At 46.2% G+C, this 26,816-nt stretch overlaps 12 protein-coding genes across 12 annotated transcripts; 5 read left to right on the top strand and 7 right to left on the bottom strand.

Annotated features, from left to right (window-relative positions):
* Positions 1-59: 59 nt before the first annotated feature.
* VTP01DRAFT_10554 (uncharacterized protein) lies at positions 60-1,211 on the top strand (the record flags this gene model as incomplete). The annotated part of the gene is made up of 1 exon (XM_069378929.1): positions 60-1,211. One exon carries the CDS (start codon positions 60-62, stop codon positions 1,209-1,211), a length of 1,152 nt encoding a protein of 383 aa, XP_069238954.1.
* Positions 1,212-1,467: 256 nt separating this feature from the next.
* Positions 1,468-2,576, bottom strand: VTP01DRAFT_10555 (uncharacterized protein; the record flags this gene model as incomplete). Its single annotated transcript, XM_069378930.1, has 6 exons — positions 1,468-1,621; positions 1,677-1,801; positions 1,861-2,024; positions 2,081-2,321; positions 2,391-2,468; positions 2,538-2,576. 6 exons carry the CDS (start codon positions 2,574-2,576, stop codon positions 1,468-1,470), a joined length of 801 nt encoding a protein of 266 aa, XP_069238955.1.
* Positions 2,577-3,356: 780 nt separating this feature from the next.
* VTP01DRAFT_10556 (uncharacterized protein) lies at positions 3,357-3,617 on the top strand (the record flags this gene model as incomplete). The annotated part of the gene is made up of 1 exon (XM_069378931.1): positions 3,357-3,617. One exon carries the CDS (start codon positions 3,357-3,359, stop codon positions 3,615-3,617), a length of 261 nt encoding a protein of 86 aa, XP_069238956.1.
* A 385-nt stretch (positions 3,618-4,002) lies between these two features.
* Positions 4,003-6,052, top strand: VTP01DRAFT_10557 (uncharacterized protein; the record flags this gene model as incomplete). The annotated part of the gene is made up of 11 exons (XM_069378932.1): positions 4,003-4,150; positions 4,215-4,269; positions 4,352-4,474; positions 4,538-4,755; positions 4,826-4,916; positions 4,996-5,155; positions 5,215-5,290; positions 5,365-5,516; positions 5,580-5,713; positions 5,775-5,921; positions 5,980-6,052. 11 exons carry the CDS (start codon positions 4,003-4,005, stop codon positions 6,050-6,052), a joined length of 1,377 nt encoding a protein of 458 aa, XP_069238957.1.
* Positions 6,053-7,179: 1,127 nt separating this feature from the next.
* VTP01DRAFT_10558 (uncharacterized protein) lies at positions 7,180-8,751 on the top strand (the record flags this gene model as incomplete). Its single annotated transcript, XM_069378933.1, has 6 exons — positions 7,180-7,406; positions 7,475-7,501; positions 7,575-7,609; positions 7,679-7,837; positions 7,903-7,974; positions 8,045-8,751. 6 exons carry the CDS (start codon positions 7,180-7,182, stop codon positions 8,749-8,751), a joined length of 1,227 nt encoding a protein of 408 aa, XP_069238958.1.
* A 229-nt stretch (positions 8,752-8,980) lies between these two features.
* VTP01DRAFT_10559 (uncharacterized protein) lies at positions 8,981-10,947 on the bottom strand (the record flags this gene model as incomplete). Its single annotated transcript, XM_069378934.1, has 7 exons — positions 8,981-9,207; positions 9,275-9,559; positions 9,638-10,029; positions 10,090-10,199; positions 10,268-10,557; positions 10,644-10,750; positions 10,820-10,947. 7 exons carry the CDS (start codon positions 10,945-10,947, stop codon positions 8,981-8,983), a joined length of 1,539 nt encoding a protein of 512 aa, XP_069238959.1.
* An 837-nt stretch (positions 10,948-11,784) lies between these two features.
* VTP01DRAFT_10560 (uncharacterized protein) lies at positions 11,785-13,118 on the bottom strand (the record flags this gene model as incomplete). Its single annotated transcript, XM_069378936.1, has 3 exons — positions 11,785-12,473; positions 12,534-12,701; positions 12,791-13,118. The coding sequence occupies 3 exons, from the start codon at positions 13,116-13,118 to the stop codon at positions 11,785-11,787; spliced, it is 1,185 nt and encodes a 394-aa protein (XP_069238960.1).
* A 2,222-nt stretch (positions 13,119-15,340) lies between these two features.
* On the bottom strand, positions 15,341-15,622 carry VTP01DRAFT_10561 (uncharacterized protein; the record flags this gene model as incomplete). Its single annotated transcript, XM_069378937.1, has 2 exons — positions 15,341-15,554; positions 15,615-15,622. 2 exons carry the CDS (start codon positions 15,620-15,622, stop codon positions 15,341-15,343), a joined length of 222 nt encoding a protein of 73 aa, XP_069238961.1.
* A 585-nt stretch (positions 15,623-16,207) lies between these two features.
* Positions 16,208-16,705, bottom strand: VTP01DRAFT_10562 (uncharacterized protein; the record flags this gene model as incomplete). The annotated part of the gene is made up of 3 exons (XM_069378938.1): positions 16,208-16,371; positions 16,438-16,534; positions 16,601-16,705. 3 exons carry the CDS (start codon positions 16,703-16,705, stop codon positions 16,208-16,210), a joined length of 366 nt encoding a protein of 121 aa, XP_069238962.1.
* Positions 16,706-16,954: 249 nt separating this feature from the next.
* Positions 16,955-21,176, bottom strand: VTP01DRAFT_10563 (uncharacterized protein; the record flags this gene model as incomplete). Its single annotated transcript, XM_069378939.1, has 7 exons — positions 16,955-17,154; positions 17,229-17,451; positions 17,506-17,643; positions 17,703-18,489; positions 18,550-19,499; positions 19,565-20,699; positions 20,770-21,176. 7 exons carry the CDS (start codon positions 21,174-21,176, stop codon positions 16,955-16,957), a joined length of 3,840 nt encoding a protein of 1,279 aa, XP_069238963.1.
* A 1,697-nt stretch (positions 21,177-22,873) lies between these two features.
* On the top strand, positions 22,874-24,745 carry VTP01DRAFT_10564 (uncharacterized protein; the record flags this gene model as incomplete). Its single annotated transcript, XM_069378940.1, has 7 exons — positions 22,874-23,177; positions 23,240-23,495; positions 23,577-23,628; positions 23,718-23,822; positions 23,900-24,093; positions 24,169-24,608; positions 24,690-24,745. The coding sequence occupies 7 exons, from the start codon at positions 22,874-22,876 to the stop codon at positions 24,743-24,745; spliced, it is 1,407 nt and encodes a 468-aa protein (XP_069238964.1).
* Positions 24,746-24,979: 234 nt separating this feature from the next.
* Positions 24,980-25,769, bottom strand: VTP01DRAFT_10565 (uncharacterized protein; the record flags this gene model as incomplete). The annotated part of the gene is made up of 4 exons (XM_069378941.1): positions 24,980-25,070; positions 25,134-25,246; positions 25,319-25,377; positions 25,460-25,769. The coding sequence occupies 4 exons, from the start codon at positions 25,767-25,769 to the stop codon at positions 24,980-24,982; spliced, it is 573 nt and encodes a 190-aa protein (XP_069238965.1).
* Between the last annotated feature and the right edge of the window lie 1,047 nt (positions 25,770-26,816).

A 26,816-nucleotide genomic window follows, 5' to 3' on the forward strand; every position in this document is an offset into this window, starting at 1 on the left:
CATTTTTCCTGCTTTCTTTTTTTCTTTCCACATCCCCTTTCTTTCTCACCACCACGTAAATGTCATCTTTTGCACTGTTTTCAGAAGACACCGTTATGCTACCCAGCCCTCCATCGAAAAGGTCACCGCCGCCACCACCGCCGTGGCCGACCAAACGAACAGACGACCTGTATTCCTTTGAGTTCCTGGGCATCCAGAGTCCTTGGAACGCAAAGCTAAACTCGATCCAAAATCTGTGGCGAGATGCAGAAGAAGAGGTCGAACGACGTCCTTCTCTAAGCAGCTCTGTATCATCCGTCGATGACCATCACGTCGATGACGAGGACGACTTTTGCCCATTTTGGCCCTCAGGTGCCTCGCCGCTGCGGCCACTTTTGCTGCGGTCTACTGTGGACGCTAAAATGTTGAAGAGTTCCCACCGTCGACACTCGGCAGGCATCGTTGGCGAAACGAATGGAAACACTAGGTTAATGCAGCAGCGCAGCACACGAGCAAGCGATTTGATTGGGCATGTCCCTGAACAGCAGCCAACAACTAGCAACGATAACGGCGCAGCAGCTGTCTTTCGAAGGCACTCGCTTGCTGGAGTTCTGGATCAAGCGATGCTTGATGACATTGAAGCCTACTTTAGTCGAACAAGAGACGTTTCCTTGAGAGGAGATCTCGGAAGGGGCGTCCCCGTCCACCGCTTTGGTGACACGAAATTGTACAAGGTGGAATTCAAACAGGGTCGCACTGATATATTCCATTACAACTTGAACGACGAAGAGGACGACGGCAACCAGGGCAAGGATGACGACGCGGCTGCAGCTCTCAAGGTTGGACAGTATGTGCTAGTAGAGGGCGATCGTGGACACGATCTTGGATGTATCATAGACGACAACGTCAGTACATCATCCCTGCGCAAGGAGACTGTCGTGCGCCGGGTATTCCGACCAGCGACGGATCTCGAAATATCATCGTTGCGTTTCAAGGAAGGAGACGAGGAGAAGGCGTTAGAACTTTGCAAAACCAAAGTGGCCGAGTATGGATTACCTATGCAAGTCGTACGGGCAGAGTATCAATGGGATCGTCGCAAGTTGACCTTCTTTTTCGAGTCTGACACTCGCGTCGATTTTCGCGACCTAGTGCGCGATTTGTTCAAGATTTACAAGACGCGTATCTGGATGTGCTCACTGAGTTCTTCTTCCAACCAACAAGATCAAGTATAGAAGATATATTACCACGCCTGTTCCCAAAACACCCAAAACGATCGAGGCCCCTTTTCTCCTTCCTTCCACCCCAGCCGCTCCCCAAACTTGTTACAGCATAGTATACAGACTATATAAAATTTTCGAGCCCGACAATGCAGAGCCGCTGAGGCCGACTGTTAACCGTCGCTCTTTGCAAGTTTCTTAACATGTATACTCTGTTTTTTTCTGTCCGAACGATAAAATGGGTGCTATTTGAATAAGCTAATTGATACATTCATGGGAGCTTTGTGTCAGGTTTGCAGAATGTGACAAAGCCGTTGTTCAGCTTGTTGCCGTCAAATTCTTCGAGTTCCTTCAGCTGCTTCCGGACGTAACGAACGACGAGTGCCAAATCCACAGCGTTGTTAGATGTTGGTGCAAACAGATTTCTGTGGCGGCATTAATGAATTATCCTTTGCATACTCGTCAAACCCAAATATTTACCTCCAAAGTGCAGCTGCCAAGACCGGGTCATCTTTGCACATACCCTCATCGTAAGCAGTGACACCACCGTGGAATTGTGCCAGCAAATCCTTGATATAGTTGTTGATAACTCTCTGTTGCTTGATCTAACGCGGGGGGATTAGCACTCAATTCGGCAAACAAGTAAAGCACGTCCTATATTTACATCGTGTGCTCGAATACGGTCCTCTGCATCCTCGAATAATCGATTGACAAGTTCCTGGATCAACAGTTTGCCGTTCTTTTCAGCTCGCAATCTAACCATCAGCATCCATATGTAAAGCTGTGTAATAGAGAACCAAGTCTGAAAGTTGTCAGGCAGGTTGCATACTAGCAATATGTTAATACCTATGTATTTTATCTACCAATGACTATATTCGGAATACCTCGAATGAAGAATTCTCGGTGGACAGCCGCTTGCTCTGCACAGATTGCGTACAGCGACACGCTCGCGCGCTGGCTCTCTCCTCGCGGTGAAAAGTATCCGAATTTCTGTCCAATCCATATGGCAAACTTCTTCTGTGTTTCCGAGTACTCTTTCTCTGGGGTATGCTCTCGCTTTTGAGGTCTAGTGCGTTCAATGTAACCTGGTTCCGCCGCTGCTGCAGACGTTAACCATCTAGACGGCTGTAAAAATATTGCTATCGTAAGGTTTATGCAGGAATAGATTATCTTTTCTTGTCCAACAACACATACTGCTGCACTCGAGAGACTTTGTCGAACGCGGCATTGCTGTCGCAAGAACTGCTGGGCAGATCGTGTTGTTATATTCGTCTAATTCGCAAGTGGGTTAAGATTTGCGCCATTCATTCAACGGTGGTGAACGTGCAATCGTAGGCTTACATTACGGAGGGCAGTCCTGCTTATGCTTCCGATAACCATAGTCTATGTATCTGGTTCTTACAAGGCGGAAGTTTGGCAAGCAAAATACGGAAAGACTGTTAAAATTATCGCGAGTGTTTTCAGATTCCCTCCTCACCAGCCCGCCAGCCCCGTCCATCCGTGCCATCAATTAGTGCAGTAGTGGCTGTTCTCAACACCTCGACAAATAATTCTTCAGTAGCAAATGTAGATGTCTCCTCATCGACGAACTAAAGTTCTTAGGAACGTGTTCCGGAAACTGGCTACGGCATTCGTCCGCCGGATAGATTGCAATATCATTTATCCATTCATATGGTTGTATTAAATTATTGTATTATTGGACAAGAAGATATCCCTTAGTTGAATACGTCTATACCTGATTAAAATTATGAAGATATATCTGGGCACAGTTGTATGTTTATATATTATCACTGTAAGCATCCAGAATTTACAAATCTTCTGCCAGATGTCGTTGAATACAACGCTGCACCGATATCAATAAATGCTGTAGCACTACATCACTCAAAGTGACAGATTGATTTCTATGGAGTATAACATTGGGCTTGCATGTATCAGCAGGAGTTAGACATCATCTCGCGGGTGCAGTGATCGACAGGGACGTAACCTTTGTCAAGTTTTCGCATTTTTTTCCTTGCCCATTGACCTCCGCGACTCTTTGCCCCCACCCCCACCCCGCCAAACTCGCGCCAAATCACACTCACAGTAAGCAACAATGCAGAAACATTTAGCTTGATCTTTAGCATGTAGCAATTAACACAGCAGCGACGCAAAGAAAGGAACATGTTTATACGGACAATTGCACGTTCAGCAATTCAACGTCGAGGATACTCAAGCAGCGCGGCTGGTGGCGGATCGTTCTACTACCGGTACGGCACACCGCTCGTCAAGTGCACAGTGCTAGCGTCAGCGACCACGTTAGCCTGGCAGCTCGCTTGGCAGCACCTAGAGTACCAAGAATACCGGGAAGAGTCCGAACAACAGATTGCAGACTTGGAGGAGAGAATCAAATCCTTGGAAAAACAAAAGGCTTCGACAGCATAGTAGTACGACAATGCTACCTTCATCCGTATTGTAACAAATTCAACTAGTTGTCCAAATGCTAGATGCCTGTCACTGGGGCCGTTAGCGTAATCCACAGCTGATTGTCGGGTTATCTTAACATTAATGCATTGTATAATTTATCGATAATTGCCAGCAAAGTGCAATGCAGTTGCTTTTGTAACCATTGATAATCTTGTTAATTGAAACAATAAGCAACCGAGTGCAAAACGGGGAAAGATCCGTGAGTTTCAAGGGGCCACCCGTTATCGTTGACGGACACCCCCCACCCTCATTCCCCGTTACGACATTTCATTTTTCAAGGCTTCCAATTTTAGAAGAACCCATTTTCCCCTTTCAACTGCAAAGCTACTCACTTTTGTGCGTAATGTCTACTGCAAGGACACTAGCTGTTGTCTCAAAGAGAATCACACCCATTCTGCGCTCACGATCGCTCAGCTCGTTGCGTACGCTAAGAACTGTACGCCCTTACACAGTTGCAACGACGCCTAATCTGCGTCCTCCGCAACAATCCAGTATGCTGACATGTTACAGATTTAAGTGCACGGGGTCGTCTTTGCTAACTGCCGCTTTTTACAGCCGCTGCAGCGGCTTCCAGAACGCCGGGAAGCATGAACGAGGATCCTGAAAAGAGGTATTACGGGGCGGTTGCTCTCCCCGCAAAAAGAATAATAAAGGAAACGTGTTGCTAAAGAAATATATGGAAAAAATATCAGGGCAAGCGAGATCAAGGACGCAAAGTTGATATTCAACCAAGCGTGGAAGAACATCGAGGATCACTATGGACGTGAAAACATTCATCTGCCTCGAGAATTCATTTTCTTGATGGGTGCCCCGGGGTATGTAACGGCCATGTCATTAAGCTTATTATACCGACTTATCCACTCGTCGTCTGCTCCCAGATCCGGAAAAGGAACACACACACCTTCGATCCTTCGTGCTCGTGGTATCACGAATCCTCCAATCTCGGTTTCCCAGCTGCTGCAGACACCAGAGTGTAAACAGTTGATCAACCAAGGGCAAATGATATCCGATCGTTATGTCATTGAGCTTGTTCTACATGCCATGTTGGACTGTGATCCGTCGGTGGGTGTCCTGGTCGATGGTTTCCCACGCACAGGTATGACAAACATGTTCCCATGTCCTGGGAGACAGAAAACGTATGCAGATGCTTAACATGTGCAATGTAGATATCCAAGTGGAAGCGCTCAAAATGCTGTACGATAAAATGGTTGATCTGCGACGCGAGTTCTATGACACTGATCGCAGAGACCAGTTTCCGTAAGTTGGTGGGAAGTCTGTTATCAGCAAAAGCAAACGAGAACATTGTATCAACGGAATAGCGGATATGGTAATCTAGTCGTCCAGTATTCCGAATCTGCGTCTTGTACGTAGATGAAGATATCTCTGTACAGCGTCAGCTAGCCCGCGGAAGAATGATCCGCGAACACAACGCCGAAGTGAAAAAGACCGGGCAAGGTGTTCTGTGGGAGGAGCGTGTCACGGACAATGACGAGACGGTAGGTTCTACTACTGGTGGTCTCTGTCAGTCGTCAAATAATTGACTTTTCTCCTTTAGGTGATCCGCAATCGATATGCTATCTTCAAGGCGCATTACGGCTCGCTCTTGAAACTTTCGAAACTTTTCCCGTTCCGTAAGTTATCCCTCACCGCTTTCTGTCAAAATGGAAATTGGTCGATGCTAAATGGCATTTTTATTTCTGTTTAGATCTCATTAATGCGACAGGCTCCATCAAGGAAGTGATGCAGATTATCCTGCGCGAATTTGAGTACCAGTCGTCGTTGGAGTTGGATTCTGACACGTATGATGCTATTTCACATATACCCCTCGCAACCCAAATCGGCATTCATGCACGTCAGGTAACATCAAGCAGATCCCCCGGGCCTGATGTTTCGCGCTAATAACTGTATTGTTACATTTAGGAATTGATCAGCCGCCTGGAGCATTACCAGGAGACTGAGCCCCACAACCTGCAACGAGCCATTCGTTTCATTGATGAGCATGTTATCCCTACTGTTACCAGACATTCTATCAGCGGACACGCTGTCATTCGCACGTAAGTGCCGCAAGTCGAAAAGATAATACAGATTCTTCTAAACTCCCTCATTTCGCTACAGGGAGAATGCTGAACTGAGCGACAACCACTTTGTCAACATTGTGATGGATGTGTTATCGGAACGAGGCTACCATGTCTCGTTTGACAGCCGCGTCAGTCAGGTACCCATCCGAGTTGACCTGAAAACTGGAAAGATCGAGCTAGAAACGTAAGTATGCGTGGCTAAAGAGAGAGCATTCGCGTAGCTACTGACACTCTGCGTCTAGACACAACATTTTTCTCTTGAATGTGCATTTCCCCAAACATTACATCCGAGCTCTAGAACAGCAATTCCATTGAGATAATGAAAAAAACTTCTTGAGTCCACCAGTAGACATGACGGCATAGAGTTTTTGCATTATAATCATCATTATTATAATTATTATTAAAGCATTGCCTATTTTCCCTTCCTCTGTTTAATAACAGACCGCGGAAGCGACATGCATGGAAGAACTTTGTAGGGAGCCATGTTGGGCAGAATATATGCATGTACTTATCGGCCTTCTTGCTGAAACATCGTCGGCGGGAAGGTCATTTTACGCGCTACTGTGTTTAAAATCTAGTTTTGATGAATACTGCGTACTTCGCTGAGACTTCTTCCTGTGCTGTTATACTACATACGAAAGTCGCAACTGATGTGAACATCAACCGCAAATATGCCTGAGTGTTTGCTTATGCCCCTTGCATAAAGATTTCTGCTGCAATGTTATGTCTGAGATACTAGCTGCGGCTCTTCGCTTGGAGCGCGCGTGCGTTGTGTGCGTGTGTGTGTGTGCGCGCGCGTAAACACGGGCGTGCTTTACCTCACTACTACTTTTCTCGAACACACACGACATCAGATGATATGATATAACTCAGCGATCTGATCACTTTTGATTCTCCCTTACGCTCTACAAATTTTTTACACGATGACTTGGTAATACATGGATATTTTGCCAGCTCTATTGATTTATCAGTCCATCCCTGCAAGAAGGAGGAGAATGATCGCTGTTTGTCAGTCGCTAATCCCCACTAGGCCCAAATTCACATTTCTGTATCACTCGAATGTATAAGAGCCTAATCTCTATCTAGTAACACAAGCGGGCTGCTCGAAACTGGTTGAAGGAACTGCTGAAGAATCTGTTGCCAATACCACCTTCGCTCGCGTCGTCGTTTGCATTAATAAAGGACTTTTCGACGACGGCAGCGATGATAAATTTTCCTGGTGGGGAAGGGAAGGTGCAAGATAAACATGGACTTTTATGTTTCACCCGGATACGCGGTGACGCTGACCGATGTCCCTTGACGAAAGGCTTCAAATTGTGCACCAAAACGGTATATCCTTTTCAAACTCCTGCGCGCATCTTGGACGAACAGACGTTTTTGGGCCACCTTTTTTTTCCTTCTTCTCTTTTCCCTCTATAGTTTTCTTTCCTTTTTCCTTCGTCATGGGCAAGAGCTTCTTTGGCAGCATCAACAAGAAAGAGAAAGAGACGAGTGGTGAACGGTCGCCGACCGTGAGCGATGTCGATTCAATGTCCATTAAACACGCAGAACCCGGCACCGGCAGCCAATTTAAAGAGTTCATCAAGACAGTCATCAGTTTCACGGGCGATTTGTCGTCTCTCACCTGTCCTGCGTTTTTCTTGAATGGTCTTTCGTTGCTTGAATATGGGTAAATTTTATATCATTTCCAGAAACTACTCTGCTTGATTATTAACCCCACTCTCCGGCCCTTTCTAGGACATATTGGGGCGATCATCCCTCATGGTAAGTCACACACTCAATTCTTTAACCCAACATGTGAGTAACATGGCCGGCTAACGACTACCCATACATATAGTTTTACAGCTATCAGTGAAGCGACCGAACCACAAGGTAATTAATTACATACATGTCTAACGTAAGCAGGGTTTCACCTGATACGGAATCCCTTTTTTTACAAAGACCGAATGCTTGCCGTAACGCGCTGGTTTCTTTCCACACTTTGGGGAAGTTACGCTTCACGATGTACGAACGGCCAGACAGAGAAGAAGCCTTATAACCCTATACTTGGGGAAGTCTTTCGCTGCAAACTTGGTGATGTAGAGTGTATCTGCGAACAAGGTAAAGCATTCTATTTGGACCTGCAATGATTGAAGAAGAGAAGTTTACAATGAGGCGATATATAGTTTGCCATCATCCTCCAATTTCGGCGTTTTATCTCGAGAATGAAAAAGCTGGTGTCTCACTAAACGGTCACTGTACGTACTGATTACCAAAATGAGAAGGATTTTTATGCAAAACCTTTTTTTAACAAACTCTGCGTTTCAGGTGGCCAGAAATCTCGATTCAAGGGCACTAGCATCAAGGTAGAGCAGGTGGGACGAGCAGTCTTGTACGTCAAAAAGTGGGACGAGCAGTACATTATCGATTTCCCCGACTTGATGATCCGTGGTTTCTTGACGGGTGCTGCTTACCTCGAGCTGGCTGGTGTTTGTACGATCGTAAGCACGTCTGGTGCCACTGCTACGATCGAGTTTATTCCCAAGCCCTGGTTCGGCGGTGAGCACAATCACATCAAGGGCAACGTGTCGTACAAGGGCGAAGAATACTTTACTTTATCTGGCCGATGGAGCCACAAGTCGTTCTTCTCTCGCAAGAATAGCAGTGAGAAGGAACTTTTGTTTGACGCCGAGGCTGAGCCGATGGCCGAACGGGTCACCCCGCCTTTAGAAGAACAACAGGATATAGAATCACACAAACTCTGGGGTCCCGTGACAGCAGCGCTCAAGGAGAAGAATTACCAGCTCGCCAATGCCGAAAAGACCAAGATTGAAGACTGGCAGAGAAAGCTTCGACGCGAGCGAGCTGAAAAAAACGAGACATGGACTCCAAAGTTATTTACATTCATAGAAGACGGTGACAGCGCAAACACCTACAATGAACGCATGAACGAGCTCTTAAAATTGATGAAGCGCAAGACGCTACTGGATAATGGTGCATGGACTTACAACAACTCTCTTCACGCACGCCAATAATTTTTTTACGTACCCGTTATTAATTTTTCTTTCTCTGTCTCTTCTCTCTCTCTCGCTCGACATCCTCCCTCTCCAATAATAATACCTGCTGTAAAATTGTTATAATTTGTCTTTAAAATAATTCTTGAACTTTAGATGATTTACATGCGCTCGTTTAAGTGTTGCTAAAGTAGAGAGATATATATACAATAAGGAGGAGGAAGGGGAATTTAGGGGAGATGATCGTCGTCTAATCATCTTTAGAATACACGTCTGTCCAACCCATACTGCGCTGGACAGCTTCCTGCCACATGGCAAAGTGTGCTTCTCGTTCTTTAACATCTAGCCTAGTGCGGAAAATATCTGCGCCTTGGACCCGCAAATTTCGAATAGTTTCGAAGTCTTTCCAGATGCCGATAGCGTAGCCTGCAGCGAATGCTGCTCCTAGCGCCGTTGTTTCTCTCATGGCTGGTCGCTCTATTATGCAACAAAAGTAAACATCAAGATACTTATTGCTATAATTTCAAACATTGGGGCGACTTACCGACAGGTATGCCTAGAACATCCGCTTGGATTTGCATACACACATCCGAGTTGCACATGCCTCCATCAACTTTGAGGATCTTGAGCGATACCTTGCCGTCTTCTTTCATTGCATCCAAGATAGCACGCGTCGAAAAGCAAACAGCTTCCAGGGTCGCTCGAGCAATGTGATATTTGTTTGTGTACTGCGTGAGTCCGACCAGCGTACCGCGCGCATCGTCCCGCCAATACGGCGCAAACAATCCAGAGAATGCTGTAACAAACATCACTCCACCCGTGTCTTCCACTAATGCATAGCTGTTTGTGTTAGCGTCTCTGTAAATAGTAATAGATTACATCTGTGTATATATAATGATTATTTTACCTCTGCTCGCAAACTCGTCAATTTCGCTAGGTTTCTTGATCAAACCAATGTTATCTCTCAGCCAGCGGATAGCGGCGCCTGCCACGCTGATCGATCCTTCAAGGGCATAGGAAACTGGACCGTCAGATCCAAACTGGTATCCGACCGTCGATATGAGTCCATTCTTTGAGTGCACAGCCTTGTCGCCGACATTCAAGAGCAAGAATGCGCCTGTGCCGTATGTATTCTTGGCCTCTCCGGTGCTGAAACATTTCTGCCCAACAAACGCTGCTTGCTGGTCGCCAAGACAGCCCGTGATAGGATATCCTTTCAATACACCCTGTTTGATATCGCCATAGTGCTCAGAAGACGATGTGATCCTCGGGAGAATGTGTTCAGGCACGCCAAAGAAACTATAAAGACCAAGTTAATAACAATAAATAACTGCATGTTGTCAACGGAAGGATACTTGCTTTAACAATCGTTGGTCCCACTTTCGCGTCTCAATGTTCATAAGCATGGTCCGTGAAGCATTTGTGACATCAGTCACATGCACACCACCATCCAAGCCTCCTGTCAAGTTCTAGTACGTATATACATGAGCTGAGGATGAGAAAGAGCATCCAAGCAAACTCTGACACACAAACTCACCCATATCAGCCAAGAGTCGACGGTACCAAACATGGCGCGTTTCTCCTTGGCCGCGTTTCTTACAGCGTCGACTTTATGCATAAGCCAGTGTAACTTGACTGCCGAGAAGTAATTGTGGATGGGCAAACCAGATATTGACTGTACGTCGAGATCGTCGCCTTGCTTTGCTTTGAGCTGTTTGACGATCTTGTTTGTGCGCGTGTCACCCCAGACGATCGCGTTATACAGCGGCTCCCCTGTGTGCTTGTCCCACACCAACGTTGTCTCACGCTGGTTCGTGATACCAATGGCTGGTTGCAGCAGCAAACAAAAACATTCGTTCACGGTAAACATTAAGAATAACAACGTAGGGAGGGACATGCCATCTCACATATACCTTTTATATCCGATGGGTCGTGACCCATCATTCCTAGTTTGCGCAATGCTTCTTCTGCACACCGTTCCACTGAATCCAGCAGTTCTTGAGGATCATGCTCGTTCCATCTATGAATAAGCCGATCCGACAAGTCAATGTCACGTAGTAAAGTATAATAATACAATATCTTTGTTTACCCTGGCCGAGGGTATAGCTGTTTGAATTCAAGTTGATGCCATGTAATCAAGTTGCCGTCTTGGTCGAATATTAAGAAGCGCGTTGATGTTGTACCTTGGTCGATGGCACCGATATATGATGAAGACATTCTAGTTGTTATTTTACGTACGCGTTGGGGGAATGTTAATGATAAAAGAGATGACAAAAAAGAAAGGCAATCATTGAAAGCGTCGTTACCCATTTGTGGGTTCAAGTGAGACATCACCGATGGGATTGAGTGGGTTATTACATCACTCCCTGTCCTCGTCGTCTATTTTGCTTGGGCGGACTTGGCATTTTTCATGCCGCTCGTCATCATTGTTGTAGGGGCGCCGGCGATCCCAGGCGAGTTTTCCGGATAAGGATATCATATCTTGCCTTTTTTTACGCTCGTTTTCAAGGGCTGATGCAGGTCCTTGCACAAAGCGGGACAGAACGATTTTTGCTCATTTGTGGTATCTGCAGCGGTGGAAAAAGAAAGGAGGTGAAGGGAAGCAACGCAGGAGGATAACATCAATGGATTTGCAGTGGTAACGCGTGCATTGCTACAGTTTATTACTACTGGTATTATCGAGTTCATCTCTGTCAAAGGGCAATAAGAGGGGAATGCGTTTGTAAGTAGCAAAAAAAGAAGTAAATACAAAGCAAGAAGAAAAATAAGTAAAAACATAAACGTGTGCATAAAGCAGGACAAACAAGAGATGCGGCATAGAAAAAAATCAAGTGGGGTGAAGAAGGTAAAGTGAAGCGAACGAAACGGGTGTAATTCGAGGATTTCTAGTAGTGTAATGTATGTATGTGTGTGAGGGGAGAGGAGAGAGAGATACTTTTTTTATCGAGTCGTGTATTATGAGGGGATATCTAGAATTAAAGAAGTGTAATGCAAAGAGAAAAAGCAAAAGCAAAAGCAAAAAAAATCGTCAGGAGGGGTATGTACAGCAAGATATTAGAAGAGTACTTTTCCAGTAGCAGTGGAGTGATGGTTGATCTGGTGGAAGATCGGAAAATGTTGCTGGTGCTTTGCGAAAGGTACGGCAGTGTAGTTAGGATCAGCCTGCATGGTGTGATGGGCGGTGGCCACTTGTGAAGGCACATACGAAGGAGGAGGCACAAAGACGGAGGAAGTTTGACTTGACATCAGGGGTGGAGTTGTTGGTGGCTCAGGGGAAGATCCAGCCAGGGTGGAAGAAGCGGGTGAGGATTGGACAAGCGAGTCAGTGGGGCTATTTGGATACAACAAGCTGGAAGTAGCAGCAGGCTGTGCAGAGATTGGGCTTGTCCGCTGGCTGGGGAACATAATAACAGGATCGTTTTGCATCAAAAAGGAGTATGGATCCAGATCGATGGCAGTGCCTCGCTGCTGCTGCTGGGGGGTTGTTTCATAAAACTGATTAGGCTGCAAATGGCAAAGACTGCTTATAGCAGGTTGAGAATAGCTTGGCCAGTTTGCTTGCTGCTGTTGCTGCTGCTGCTGTGCAAATCGAGTCGCCGTCGTCGATCCAGTCCATGGGAAAGGGCCAGCCCGTTGTTGTTGTTGAACAAATTGGTGCGCACCGGAAGGCGAGGCGAAGATGTTAAACTGCTCATTGTAGCCATAGGTGAGGCGCTGCTGTCCGCTAGCAGAACCAATCACTGCTGCCAGAATTATTTTTAAGTTAGAACATTTAGCCGGGAGTCGTTCCATGAATAACTTACGATTTTCTTGCTGCTGCTGCTGCTGACGTTTTCTATAAGGACCACGTTTGACGCCCTTTCTGCGTTCTTTCCGAGGAGAATCGACGCAGGTTGCAGTGAGACCAAGCTTGATGCAGCGCTGGCAGGGTCTTCCTTCATCGCACTTTTTGCATGCCTTTTGACAGTTGACTACAGCAGAAGAATATTTGTATGAGCATACGTAATGGTATGCGTTTTTGTGTAACTCGCTCGTCACCAATATCGATCGGGTTACTTACCACATGCATTTTTCACCTGTTTCCTTTTAGGCCTGTTCTTGTCCTTGGCACTTCGAGATGTCTTTGGTTTACTGGTGCGAGGGGTGGTCGCATTAGGAGAGCTACTAGAGTCACCGAAGGTTGCTTGATTGTGATAGGTGGTGGTATCAAGATGATTGGTGGAACCGGGAAGGTTGTGCACAGACAATGATGGTGGCATCGAATAGGCAGAATCGACAATCGAGTTTGTTCCAAGCAGATTAGAGGATGCGATCCAGTTGGTGGAATTAGTGTTGTTATCGGTATTAGAAGATGGGTTGTAATTAACAAGTTGAGATACAAAATCCATTGGCGCAAAGTATAGAGCAAGAGCTTAGAGGAAAAGTAAGAGCAAAATGCGAGGTTGAGAAGATAAGATGGATCGCTTATATAGCCGTGGGTAACAATTTTGGCGGTTAGGTGTGATTGGACGATGAAATTCCCCTTGGCCACCCACCTCTTGTCTTTTTTGCTTTTCGTCAGCTTGAGTTCCACGAGAGTCTAAATTTTAAAAAGCAAAAGACATCTGTGAGGCCTCCTCATCGTTTTTGCGTTGCCAACACATGGCATTTTCCATAGCAAATTAAAATGCTCCTTGATCTGGCAGTCGTGCCACTTTTTGACGAAAATGTGCCACCTAATTATGGCATATTCAAAGTTCCTTTCCCCCGGGTGGAGTTTCATTTAGGCGTGTGTATACATGTAGACGTTGGACCCCTTTGTGAACCCTAACTCACAACTGGTATCTACCCTATTCCTGCTGCTGCCGCCAAATAAGCGATCCTTTGGGTAACCGGGAGCCTGGGCGCTCTGTGTGTGTGTGTGTGTGTGTGTGTGCAGGGAGATAAGGAGTTGTTGCACTTGTCGGCCTGGCGCGAAAATGACCATGTAACTTGCCAATTATGGGATACAAACCAGCTAACGCTGATCTCGGATCTTGAAAAAGACCCCTTTCAACATCTCAAGAGACAAGTAGCTACTTTTACGTTGCAGACTGATGCTGCATTTATGCGTTCCACAGACGCTCAGTGCCACGTTGATTAACACCTCTGGGGTTAAGCATGACGTTATCTTCTATCATCACAAAGCAAAAAAAAAGACAACATGTCTACATAACCCCCACCCGCCTGGGTGCTGGATCAAACAATGCTGTCTCCGCTGCTGCTGCTGCTGTTGGACAGGCATAGCAGCAGCGCACATTGTTTGTTCAGCACAGATCACATCAATTTCAGAGCGAATGTCATTGTTCTTATTGTTTGTCGGGTCCGCTTCCTAAAAAGCGAAAGAATCCGAATAGAAGACAGCTTTTTTCTTCTTTTCCTTTTAGCACCCTTAGATCTGCCATGTACAAGCCAGTCAAACATCTCGGTCGCGAGCGAACATTAGAGTTCTGATACGTGTATATAATTACGTAGCAAAGCCTCCTGAAGCTTAGTAAGAATGACAAATTTACCCAAAAGAGCTGCATCTCACGCACGCACGTCCTGGATTTTGATTTTGGCGGAAATGACAAGAGCAGCAGAAGGAGGAGGGGCACTGGTAGTGCGCGTTTGTGTTGTCTCTTGGAATGGACAAGTATACACATTGAGAGGATGTCTCTTTCTCTACTTGTTCACCTCTACCTACTTCATGATTCTTCTCTCACATGCACAAGACGCACTAGTCTGTTTGTTTCCCTCGCTCGTGTCCTTAACCTTATTCATTACCAAAAATTTCCATGCATATCCAGGCAAAAAGTTAACTGCATCGGGAAAACATCCCACTCGTTTAATTTGACTGGGCATTTTTTGTGTTGATTGATTCTGACTGGTCGGTTAGTCACATCACACCATCATCACTCTGCAATCCACCACTGCCCAGTTCTCCATAAGCAAATAATATGCTAGAGAGCTCCGCTAATTGTTGCATGAAAATATTGCCCAAAAATTATCCATGGTCACATCAGTTCATCGTTATCATCACCCCGCCCACCCCTGAGGGCCACATGCGCAAAGCCCCGTTACTCCCACACACATCCTGCTGCAAGAGCGGAAACACATCCACTCATCTCTTCCCCTGACTACTTGCGGCCCCCGAGAAGAACCTATCGGCGAACACCATCGAAGCTTTCACAATCACAGACAGCCTTAGCCTTCCTGAGTCAAGGTTAAGGATGAAATGGAACAATGTACATAAAGCACATTCTTCGTTTCTCGTTCCTCGCCCTGTTTTATCTGTATGAGATTGCTTCTTCCTTAAAGAACTTTGGTCTGTCACCGTTCATGCAAACACATGAAATCTGCAGGTTAGAATCCATTTTTACAACGCAGCGGCCCGGTTGTTCGTTGTTCCATACAGTGCTATGTGCGCACATCGCAGTGTCAAACGTTAGTGGGAAACTGCTAGACACATTAAAGTATTCTTCATTTCGTTTCGTTTGCTGCTGCTGATTATTAAACTCTACGCTTATTGCACGTGGGCGTGGGGTGAACAAGGTTATGCTTGTAAGAAGCTTGTTATCAAGGTCATATTAGGCAGGTTCTTCCCAAGGTGCTAAAGCGAAGGATAGAAAATGTGTGCATAACCGAGATACAACAGGGCAAAAATTTCTAGGAGGGGATTCTGTAGATCATTGCTACTTCTGCTGCCACGTTGTTCCTGAACGATCGTCGTCGCAAGGGCACTTCGAGTACAGTTGGATTGTCCCATGAGGTTGGAAGACCTTTGAGACGAGTACATACCAGAATCTTCGACATCAAGTCGAGTCCTATAGATACTCTGGCATTGTCAGTTAGTGAGACGACATAGCATGTAGAGCGTTATGCACGAGCTCATTAGGCTTCGTTATTCCAACGGTTTTAGCGACATATCCAGAAACAGCTTTTTTCATGTGAAATGATATTTTAAAAGCATGCACTTTATTTTCAGGGATGAAACTACTGATATTGCATTTTAAGTTTGCGCCTGGATCGACCAAGGCCAATTGTCACTCATTCTGTAAGCAGATAAGAACGCATATGGAATCAGCATGACTTTGTTCTGTTTTGGCAGCTCTCATTCTGTATAGGATTCTTACTCTGATTATCCTCTTGTGTGATTACTGTATGTCGAGGTCGAACTCCATAAGCTGGTTCAGATTGAACTCAACTTCGGCTTCTGGTCCTTGTCCATGGTCGTGCCTCAGACTTGTCGAAGCTTCCTTTTTGCCACTGCTCTTCGCTATTTTGGCTACGCGGTTGTTGCATGCAACATATGAATGAACAAGCGTCCATTTCTCATATTATCTGTTATATCTTCTCCTAAAGCTAGTTGTCACTATGTAGTTACACTCCTCCCTAAAGAAGGCGTCCTTCTTTTTGATTTCGCAAAAGTAAACATCGAGAGCGGATTTTATTTGTCAAAAGGCGCTGACAGAATGATTTAAGCTCTGCCCTTGAAAATGTTCTCAAAGGTGGTGCCCTTGAAGCCGATATCGGCAGCCTTGGCGTCGCTGAAAAAGAAGTAGCCGCGGTCAAGCGAGATGCCGAGCTCCTTCTCCAGCTCGCCTCCGACTTTGCTTACAAGTTGCGCGTTGCGCTCGTTATCTAAACGTATGACATGTCATCCTTAGTAAATAACCACAGATATAACTGCTGCGCACATATACATACCAATGTTGCCAATTGAGGTTATCTTTGCAAGGAAGGCAGCGCCGCTGGAACCAGCAAAGTACACGCGGTCGACCTTGGTGAACGTGACCAAGCAGTGCTAAGTATGTGCATAGTTAGCAAAAAGTCACTCACTCCGTATTCTCCGGGCCAAGCAGCTTCTTACGCTTTCGGGCTTGCCAATGCATTCCGAGAAAACTTTTGAAAGGTTCTTTAGGAATACATCGAGATCCTTGGGAGCTTGTTCGGCAGTGATTTCAAGAGCAGGCATGGTGAAAAACAGTGTCGGAAACGCGAGCTGCAACAACTCGCAGGAGATTTGTCAGCCAGTAACCAGGGCAGCTCCGTTACATGCACATAAAATAACTCAAATTTCACAACAAACCAAAAATGCACACATAAAATAACTCAAATTTCACAACAAACCAAAAATGCAAAGTTTTTTTAGTATGAAGATATGGGGGATTGGGTGATAAGTGTAGGTAGAGAGGAAGAGGAAAAGGAGGAGAAGCAGTCATGTCTATGTAGATACAGGTGTTCCAGGTTCTTGCAAGTTATGCAATCTTCTGCCGACAAGATACGTATCGTCTCGCACAGACTTGAGCCACATGTTGACAACTTTCATACCCAAGACGCACATGCCAATGACCACCGCGAGACAGAAAACGAGTGGGTACGCGCAGCGGAATAATGCTATTTGCATAGCCGGATCGGTTATACCTGTTTACAACAGATCAGTTGGCATCTTTCCGAAAGATTTTCCGCGTGTCTCCGTAAAATGATCATCCACATACCTAATATCTTGTGGAACAAGATTGACAATGTGCCTGGGACTGCGACGGCGCAGACACCTGTGCCTACAACAGGAATAATGATTGACCGAGTGACAGCCCACGTATTAGCACGGAAAACGTCGTTCCCAAAAGTTGCATCAAGGTGCCGCTGCAAAGCGTTTGCCGGTAACAAGTATATAATCCCATGGGCAATTCCAACAAACACAACTCCAAATGACCAGTCCTGAGAATTATATAAGTATGCTTGCCTCAATTTTGTACAGTTATAAGAACTTACTTCGGAGATGTGGATGACCAACTTTTCTTCTTCCTTGGTTGTTTGAAAAGGCATCAGTGCATATAGTTCCAAAGCGATACCTAGCAACAATGGAATAACTAGGCCAAATGCAGTTCCAAAATACACAGCTTTCAGAATCTAACATAACATTTCAATCATCAGCATCGCCGCTATCCTTCTACACTGTGTTAAGTTACCTTTTGGCCACGTTGCACAATGTGGGCCTTGACTTCGGTGAAATCAATCTGTCCACCGGTTCTGGTAAGCGCGTCAAACTTTTGTCCAAACCAGTTTATGACAAGGCTCAAGAATGCCATTATATACGCTCCTAAAATGAAGGCGTACATATCCTGGACCTCAGTGCCGGGTTTGATGAATTGTTCGAAAATATGTCGACCAAGCAGGAGAGGAACAACAGTGATAGAGCACGTCAGAAGCGATCCGGAGACCCACATAAGAAGGAGGAACGATATGATGCGAAGCTTGAACCGCGGCGGAACGTAGACTACCGTGGTATTATTCTCTTCATCTCCAGACTCTGAAGCAGCAGGGTGTCCCCGTCTTCGTTCCTCTTCATCGAGCGGTTCCAGCGTGATAGGGTTGATAGGTACGATCATGCGACGATTATCAACGACTGGGACGCTATCGTGCTTCGGTACACGTGCAAGTCCACCATCCCGACGGAATACAACGGGTGCATCGTCCGGGGTTTCATCGATGGCTACGTCGCTATACACAGCTGGTGGTACTGGTGCTTTTTCCCGAAGGATCCAAGCTTTAAATGTGCGTCGGACATGTGTGCCTTCTTCCTCCGGATAGCGTCCGTTGAACATGAACGAAGAAAGTCTCAGGTATCGAGAGGATGCCCGCCACCAGTCAGAAAGGACTTTCTTTGCAAACTCTCGTGGTTTAATATACGCTATAAGCGGCGGTACCAGAAATTGAACGGCAAGCAAATCCAGGGCAAGGCTTGACAGCGGCGTACTATTCCTTAACGGTGAGTTCTTCAGTTGTTTGCTGGTGGTTTGTCCGAACTATTCTTACTTGTATGACCATCGAAGAGGATACACACCAGTATACTGGCTAACAAGCAAAGTTACAGCACCGATGCCAGCAACGATAAGCACAGAGTACATAAGAGCACTGGAGCCGATCTTGCGCATCAAGGTCAGGATAGGCCGTTCGATCATTTCCTGCACTGGGTGGAACTGCGGATCGTTGGGATCTCGGATGAACCACATAACACCAGGTCGCACAATCTCGCGACAGAGTGTGACAAATACTGCAAAGTGGAACATGAATCCGGTACCGACAAACCAATGCAAAAAGATGCCAGAGTATGGGTTTGCGACGAAGAAGGCCCATCGGGATGCCACGGAAGCATCGTCAAACAAAGGCAGCGTTGCTAGGTCAATCAATACGCCGCAGACCACCGGGAACACGACGAGCTCAAGGACAATAAATAGAAATACTTTCAAGAAAACACCTTGCTGCCGGATAAGATCATTGACTGCATGCGCAGTGCTGCCGCGCGACATACCACGACTACGTGCGAGATACCATGAGCCAATGAGGACCAGAACGATGTAGCCTACTACGATGCAGACGCTTCTGTCCAGACCAGAGTGGCCTAAAGCAAACTGTTGCCATCGACCAAGCGCGACTTCACTAGCTGCCTCGAGCTTATCATGGAATGCTGCCATATGCTCACTCCAGACGAGCGAGGTACCGTTCTTTACGAGAGAGTTTGCGTGGTGCGGTGACGGAACAATCGTCGCCTGATCGCGCACTTGAGAGAACAACCCAGTAAGGCTTGCAAAATGCGACAGCAGTGAATCAGTGACTTCCCGAATATTTGCTGGAATGAGATCCATGACTGGAGCCAATGCGGATCGCATATACGGCAAGGCATAATCTAAAATGAAATCCACCATATTATCCACAATAAATTGCAATACTGCTATGGGCGTACGAATGAAACTCGTTGGGCGGATCTACGTATACTATCGAGTAAGCCTCTTTCTCCATATACACTGTGTTGTGCAACGAAGGAACCTACCAAGATTACAAGTCGGCCGATGACATAGGGGATCCAGACAGCGACACCCATGAACAGACTTATCATAAGCGACATGAGCACCGAGTTCTGCACAAGCATCCACATATTTCCGCGCATTCCAATAGCTTCCAACAATCCATCAATATCCTCTCCAAGATCAAATGGTTCGTCGTCTTCAGCTGCTTGATCCCGATTGTTGTTATTGTTGTTATTGAACTCATTCTCCCATTGATTGCCCGCAGGTTCGTCGTGTGCTGGCTCTGGCTCCCAATCAATATTATGTACATCCTGCTGCTGTGGGGTCTGATGCTGCCAATCCATATCGTGGATACCAGCGTCATTTTCCGTTTCGTGCCAAAAACTATCGTAGCCGTCATTTACTTGACGCTCTTCAGATCCGTGTATATCGTTTTCCGGAGAGGCACTGAATTCCGGTGCTCGCCACCGCCGCTTAGCTGAAGAATCCGGTCGTCTATCATGTCTATCATGTTCTTCCCTCCAGCTTGCCAGCAGTGGCTGCCTACTACTACTTGACGTGCCTGCATCGTTGTCGTAGCTCTCTCTATCGCTGTCTCCGTCGCTGAAAACATTTTTTGAGCTTATTCCACTGGGCTCGCCGCTTACAGCTCTTTGCTTGTCTTTTCTTTCATAGCCGCGGTCTTGTATGTGATCAGTATACGACTCTTGGGCAAAACTGCTGGACCCATGCGCCGCTTCTTCGCTGCCCGACACAGACGATGAATCGTCTGTTGCAGAGTGACCAAAACTTGCTTCTTCATTGTCAGCTGGCCTATCAATCATGACGGCCCCTTCACTGTCCAGCATCAAATTTTGCCGTCTTCGGATAAGTTCTCGCCGTAATTCTTCTATGCGGGCATTAACCGCATCTCGTCTTTCCTGATCAGCGTTCATTGCGTCGATAAAAGCGTTCATAGTTCCCAAGGCTGCTTCCGCTTGCTGTTGCTGTTGCTGTTGCTGCCGTTGCTGTTGATCTTCATTTTCATCCAGCAACTCAAGACCCGTTTCAGCCGGTGTATTCTGTATTACCCATTCACGGAAAAGGTAGGCTGCTACAAAGACGATGATAACAAATGCTGTGATGATCTGCCCTTCGAAACATTCGCTTAAAAAGCCCCTTTCGAAAAGAAAAAAAAATTCATGTTATCTTTGCAGTCCTCCATCCAGATTTATCCGTTCCAGCTTACTTTAACGTGAACGAGAACAGCCTGGTTACATGCTCCGTGGCATCCTCTGCAGTGGTTGCGTTGAATCGAGCCTCTGCTACTGCTGCTGACGTTGCATTACTTGACATTCTTCTTGAAAATCCAATATTCTTGCCACTCCAAAAATAAAATCGCCATGTCCAAAGTGTGAGTAATGGCAGGATAACGAGCCATACAGTCACAACAACTGCTGCCCGAGCGACAGTTTTCAGCAAGACCACAGAGCGTCTTGCACATTGCTGGAACAATACGCTGAACGGTATCCGATCCGGCATATCCTCCCGGTATATAGGTGTAAATACAAACGGATATTCACATAATTCGCAATATCTATGCAATGTGTTAGCAGTTGCCCTGGCCACAACGATCCTACGATCCCGTGAATGCATTACTTTTTCTTGCTGTGTGATAACCATTCGAGAAGACTGTTGCGATTGACACCCAATGTCAGTAATTTTTTCTTCTACAATGTTATTGCAATACATACCAGTCCTGATGTACAAAACGAATACTGCCTGAACATTTACATGGATGGTATAAAGGGTGATCCGGTGTCGATTCGCTTCGACACACCCTACAGATCTCTAACGATGGTAAAGGGAACAGTGTGTCGAGTGTGAGCTACTAGTTGTCCTGCTATGGCGTTGCAGTCTAACCTTGATCGTCGTCCATCAGAGTAGACTGTGGGGAAGAGAGCACGCCAGTAGCTTTTGGCAGCAGATTTCGAGCATATGCGCAAACCCCGATTTTTGAGATGCAAGTGACTTTGTGGGCGCACGCGCGCGCGCACCGACAACGAAATTTTTGAGCCTTATTACTTTAAAGGATGTGAAGCCTGCTGATGAAAATATAGAGCACTGCTAGAGCGTAGACTCTTAGTAGCAACAATGGAATCAGGGAAAAATGCACTCGAGGCACGCATTGCATGTGAGAGCACTTTGGTGGCTGCTGTGGGCGCCCCATTCAAAACAGTCGACGAGGCACATCGTTTAAGTCATACAATTCAAGGGTCGACCGCGGAGTGCAGTGTTAACAAATTTGGGAAATGCCGCAGGCACAGTTAGTGCAGAGCAACAAGAAGTTAAATAGAGAGTAATCCAGTTGAGGAGGAGAAGGCAAGGTTCAGGGACAGTATTGCGGGCTATAATACAAACAGAATAAACATGCAGATGCATACAATGGCTCTCTTGTATCCTGGTGTGTAAAAGATGTATACAAATAAAAAAAGTTGTAGCAATAAGGGACCAAATTAAAAGGATGAGCACGAACAATTAACTTTGTCAAAGTCCCAGTATAGTGTATAGTGCCTACGTTCTGGAACGATACAGTTAGCACTGGTTGCTCAAGATTTCTCGCAGAAGGCCATTTAGAGCATGTGCTCTACATGTGCAGTGGCTGATGCAGCGGCAAGATCGGAGGCCCATGTTTGTGCCCAGGGATCCAGCTGTAGGACAAGAAAAGAGACTCGCATCGCAACGCATGCAGTTTTCGGGGACAATGATACCAGCGGCTACACGCCACAGTCTTCGTCTTTGAAAAAAGGTTAGGTAATGGATGGGAAAATAAACAAGTATCCAGAGGATAGAGTAGCACTTGCTTCAGTCATCAGTGCTACGGAAATATCCTTTTTACGGGTAGGTCATACAATCCAACAACACGAGGAGAACCGTGTCGCAGCAAAAAAATCCTACTTGATATGCAATGTTCTAGACACGGACAAGAGCAAAAGATCAGGATGCAATTATTCCCTTCCCTCCTCCACCACCAAAATTGTAGCAACTAAGGTTAAAAGCAGCGTCTGTTTGTTTGGCATGAGCGAGAGAGCATTGTTCTCCTCCTCCCCTGCAGGCCGTTCAGACTGCATCTCATCGGCTTGTTCGTAAACCCTGATCGAAAACAGAAAAGTGCCGATCCTCACGCTTCTTCTGAGGCACTTGAGCCAGTTACACAAGGTTTGACATTGTTGATGAGTTTTCCAGCGGTTTTGTCTGACGATGCTGTGCTTTCCCATCTTTTCTTTCTTTTACTTGTCCCGCACTCCCCACTCTTAATCCTCCTTTTCCTTCTTTCATGTTTTATCATTGTCATGTCTTATGCGAATTATAACTACGGTAACCATCCTTCATCGCCAGGCTATGCAAGCCGACGTACGAGCACGACATCGAGCCAGGCAACGAGCACGAGTGGGCAGAGTCGTACCATAAGCAGCAACGATAGCAGCACATCGTCGTTTATCCGCGATACATTCACGCTTCCATCGAGCTCGCCGACGATCATTGCGCGGCCATCGTCGAGCAACACGTTCACAGACATGCCTTCAGTTTACAGCTTTGATCCGCTTGACATCATTGATGATTTGAACTACGAGGATGTGGACGATGGCTTGATAGGTTAACATCGCAAAGGGAAACATTGAAACTGTAGTACAGCGACCAAGCTAATACGGGAATAGATCACGAAATGCTCCATCGTCGGCGTGAAACAATTGTTCAGGAACTTTTTGTGTCCGAACAGAAATACCTCGAGAGCCTAGAGACGATATGCAACCAATTTTTGCAACCACTGACGCAGACGACAAAGTCATCGGCGCTCAAGCTGCTGAGCAACAAGAAGCCCATCTGCACGGAGCGCGAGGCACGGTGGCTGTTTGGCAACATCGTCGAAATCCTCAACATCCACAAGGAAACGTTGGCCATTTTTGAGGAAAGGTAGAGTAGTACAGTCGCCGACCAAAAGGTCCTTGAAACATACATGCTTACGCCCGCCCGTTCGGACTTGCATATATTTAGACTACGAATATGGGGGCCAACACAAATCATATCCGATGTGTTCCAAGCTTGGGTAAGTTAATATCGATATCGGATCATATGCGCGGGTAGTTCCATCATCATTGTCGTCATCCCATGATTCTCACCATCCAGCCCGATTAGTTTCAAAAATTGGGAGCGTACAACGCTTACCTGGACAACTACAGTGTTGCTGTGACGACGTACGAGCGCCTTACGAGATATCAGCCATTCAAGAAATTCATCGATGTAAGCATATTATTCCTGCTGTTCTGCGCATCTGTGCGAAAACCTTGATTATATTTACCTTTTGTCGGGATGCACAGAATGCGCACAAGGACCCCCAGCTAAACGGCAAAACTTTGTTGACTCTGCTGCAAGCCCCTGCCGGCTGCATTACACGATACGTGCAATTATTAAGCAAGCTGTTTGAAGCTACTTCCCCTATGCATCCTGACTATGCAGGTCTGCGGGCATCAAAGCAGCGCATCACGGATATTTTCGGCCAGATGAACAAAAAGTAGGTGGTGTTTGCGTGCATATATTGATCATCAGATTAGCCATCTTCTCTACAGCGCTAACTTTCTCCCTCTAGAATTATGGATATACAAAACGTCGATCATGTGCTGAGAATCCATCAGAGCCTAGTAGGAGCCCCTTTTGGTGTCAAGGCCGACCGGAGGCTTGTACTCCAAGATGTAATCACGAAATCTGTGACTCACTCCCGAACGACCGAGGACGAACGCGCATATATCTTATTTTCGGACATGCTCGTCATCGCCAAACCAAAGCCGGATAATACATTGCACTACAAGGAGACGATCAATTTGGAAGGTGCAACCATCCGCGCCGAATTGGACTACGGTATCGAAATTACATCTCCCTTCCAAGGTGTAGACACGCTAAACACAACCTTTGTGGGCTCATCAACGGTCCATACATTCTATACCCACAATGTTGAGACCCAGCAGAAATGGATAAGGCGCCTCGAGCTTGTTATTGAAAGTCTAAGCCGTGCTAGAGCAAAAGCCAAACGTGAGTAGTACAATCGAGATCCTCAATAAATGCTGTCCATTGCATCGCCGTTCACTTACTCATATTACATACGTTTTTCAGTGGCAGCTGCGAACAAAAGCAAAGCCCGAAGCACACAAGGAAATTATTTACAATAAGCATCTAGCATCATCGATATACCAATCTGTTATTTAGTCGCTGGTCGATTTTAATAGTAGTAATTCAATATGTAACATTTCGTATAAGCAAGTATTTTAGGAAAAGAAAAATAGCTATCCATTGATCGCGTGTGATATATGAAGTCAGTGAGGCAAACCGTGACGATGCTTTGATCTGTGGTAACGAACATAAGCGGGATATATAATTTGTTACTTTGTTGCCTCTTCTCCTGGCTATTCTTCGTCTGTCCACTGCGATGCAAGCTGTCCAAAGTATGGTATCGGGGTCCTTTCCAAGTACGCACCATCAAGATACGCTCGATACCTAGTAGTAATTTAATCAGTGCTTCTGACCATTTATCAAACATCAATCACTGTGCACGCTTACGTGAGACCGATGATTAACAGGATATCAATAGCGAAAAGTATCCATGATAATACGCTGGAAATGAACATGAGGATGAAATGGACGCACATGAGCGTCAAAAAGAGCAAGGACGACTATATCCGCAGTGGTGTTAGATACGCCTTTCTAAAAAAAAATGAGGTTGTATCCTAACAGTTCGTTCGTACCTGCCATGCATGGAACCTGACATAGTCGTTTCTCGTCTCCAAGATGAGTAGAAGGATACCTAGTAGCGGAATTCGCCAAGGCAAAGGAAGAAATTAATGCAAAGCTCTCCTTGGCAAAAGATAAATGAACAGCTATTTTACCTGTAACGGGTCCTAATATGTAAGCGAGTGCAGCTTCTAGATCGACACGAATTGGCAGACGGGTCTCGTACTTGTTGACGCGTACTGTTCCTCCAGGCGCACCTCCCATGCTGGGACCGAGGCTAGGTCCTGGGGTGAAGAGACCTTCTTCGTACAAGGAAGGAGGGACATTTCCACCTGCCTGGTACGACGACGATGATGTTGGAACAGGCTCATACGATGCTGTTGCCGGCGAGCGTGATTTTCCTTTTCCTTTTAAACGATCCTTTCTGTCCTCGTCTGGCGACGGTTTGTAGGGTGAGAAGTCCATGGCAAGAAACGAAAATGGAAGGACAAACTTGTACGTGACGGTCAATGCTCCTGCTCCTCCTCCTCCTCCTCCTCCTCCTGGTCATCACTGCCAAGAATAGAGAGACTTGAGTCGTTTCTTTCGGTTCCTACTCTTTACTACCTTTTTGCTTTCTCGATATTTCCCCTCGAGATGCGCTGTGATCTATCTTGAAACAACCCTTATGCCATCTATTTTTCTTTTACAACTTAGTGTGTATTCAGCAACGCCCAATAATATACATGTATTTGTGGCGTTATTTGCATAACATTCACAGTGGCTCTACGACGTCTTGCGAGGTGGGAACCACGCAAAAACATGAACATGCTCCAGTGTCTGCAGAATTCCGGATCTCCTTTGCCGCGCAATGCTTCCCTGTTGTGACACATAGACTGTGACACCACGGGTGTGGACGGCGCGGCTTTCCCGTACGAACGGCGAGGCAAATGTTCTGTAATACAATCTGGTTGTTCGTACTCAAATCTGCTGTTTACTGTGAAGGCAAACTTGGCCAGGCATGTGGACCCTTGATATAGCTGCAGAAAATGAGCTGTTTTGAGTGAAACCATCTGGACGACGAACTCTCAAGGTTTTGTTTGTTAAACGGGCTATATAGCGGCACGGCTTCGGCCACTCATCGTCCTGGTCTGGGTAAGGAGTTGTCCAAAAAGTTATGCCCGATTGTTACCCCCTTGGTCCGATGGACACCACGTTAAACAGAGGCCCTGCAAAAGAGAAACGGGAACGGCGGGAAGAAAGAACGCGGATTTATTTGAGAGAGGGCTTGAAACAGCACAAGAACAATGTTGTCGTTGGAGCATCCGTCTTGTTTGTGGCGAGCTGCAAGCAAAGAATCCGTTAGAGATGAGCGTGTGCATGTTTCTTCTTTGCAGGGAACCGGTCCGCCGCGGCGATGATGATGGGATTTGGCACTGGCTAGATGCCCGCGCACGCGATGTATCCACGTAGGCAGGAGATGCCCACCCATTTTCAATGGATGTGGCGTGTTTTCTATGTCCTTTTTTCTTT

This window comes from Rhizomucor pusillus (assembly GCF_041956525.1).
Source record: "Rhizomucor pusillus strain CBS 183.67 unplaced genomic scaffold VTP01scaffold_9, whole genome shotgun sequence".
In the NCBI taxonomy this organism is placed as follows: Eukaryota; Fungi; Mucoromycota; class Mucoromycetes; order Mucorales; family Lichtheimiaceae; genus Rhizomucor; species Rhizomucor pusillus.